Source organism: Lucilia cuprina, chromosome 4 (assembly GCF_022045245.1).
Source record: "Lucilia cuprina isolate Lc7/37 chromosome 4, ASM2204524v1, whole genome shotgun sequence".
Classification (NCBI taxonomy): domain Eukaryota; kingdom Metazoa; phylum Arthropoda; class Insecta; order Diptera; family Calliphoridae; genus Lucilia; species Lucilia cuprina.
Window position 1 is genome coordinate 11,644,258 of NC_060952.1, and position 1,387 is coordinate 11,645,644.

Below are 1,387 nucleotides of genomic sequence, written 5' to 3' on the forward strand. Positions count from 1 at the left end.
TTACAAATATGTAAAAGAAAAGAAAAATTTAGAACAATTTTTAAATATTTATTGTAAGTTTTAAAAATTCATAACTTTTGATAGTCCAAAGAATGGTAAAAAAATTTTTAAAACAAATGAATCAATAACGCATATAATAAAAGATAATTCGGGAAATTCAGAGTATGGATTAATAATTAATGTAATTATTTTAAATATTAAAATCACTCTATAAATTTCCCAAAAGTGCCTATTTAACTCAAAACCAGTATACAGGGGGATTTGCGTGTGTTATGAATTGATTAATTAAAGTTATTCCAGCCAGTTTTCCCTAGATATTTTTGAATATTAAATTTTTTAATACTTTACACTATTATTTAGGAAATGGTTCAAACTCAATTCATCATTTGCAAAATCTCCTAAAACAATTGTGAACAAATCTTTATGTTATACCTAATTTTAGCTGATATTTTTTTAATTTTATATTACTTTTGTATTATTTTTAATTCAAATAATTTTAACTACTATGTATGTTTTTTTATAACCAATATGCCTAAAAATATACTACATATTTAATAAAAAAAAACGTAATATTTTATAAAAGAAAAACAAACTTGTTTTAAAGTATATGGAAGTTTTATTGTTTCTTTCAGTGCATATTGATTGTGCTTCAGATTTTGAATACAATATTCTTACCCTTGCAGTCTTCTTGTTTATTCTCCTTAAACCAATTTCATGGTTATGGTTTTAGTTTCCAAATAATTATCCAAACCATCTTTGCCCAATTCACGTCCCATGCCAGATTGTTTGTAGCCGCCAAAAGGTGTTTGTGGCAAAACTGCATCGTAACAATTTATCCATACGGATCCGGCATCTACATTATTGGCAAAATGCATGGCCTTGTTAATATCATTGGTAATGACACCTGCAGCCAAGCCGTATTTGACATTGTTAGCACGTTCAATGATTTCGTCTACGGAGCTGAATTTGAAAATTGATTGAACGGGACCGAAGATCTGTAGTTTGGATTGAAAATAAAACAGTTTTTCAATAATTCGAAAAATAACTTAAGCGAGTAAGAGCTCAAAAAGAAGCAAATCAGACAAAAGCTGGTTTATATCTTAACTATGTATAATTAAACTGGAACTGTACTTAAACTTAATTAGAACTGAACAAAAAAGTGAACTAGAACTAAATAAACTATAACTAGAAACGAAGTGGAAATGAACTCAAATTGAAATAGGACTGAACAGAAAAAGAATTAGAATAGAACTGAAGTACTGTGTTAGAACTGAACTAAAACTGAACTAGAACTGAACTAGAACTAAACTAGAACTGAACTAGAACTGAACTTGAACTGAACTAGAACTGAACTAGAACTGAACTAGAACTGAACTAGAACTGAACT

At 28.0% G+C, this 1,387-nt stretch overlaps 1 protein-coding gene across 1 annotated transcript in view; it reads right to left on the minus strand.

Annotated features, from left to right (window-relative positions):
* Positions 1 to 596: 596 nt before the first annotated feature.
* LOC124419707 (aldehyde dehydrogenase, cytosolic 2-like) overlaps positions 597 to 1,387 on the minus strand; it is a 925-nt gene continuing 134 nt past the window's right edge. The window contains exons 2-3 of the mRNA XM_046950145.1: positions 1,209 to 1,224; positions 597 to 1,045 (exon numbers count right to left, since the gene is read on the minus strand). Of these exons, the coding sequence (XP_046806101.1) occupies positions 702 to 1,045; positions 1,209 to 1,224 (360 nt within the window). The 3' untranslated portion in view covers positions 597 to 701. The remainder of the gene's footprint in view (positions 1,046 to 1,208; positions 1,225 to 1,387) is intronic.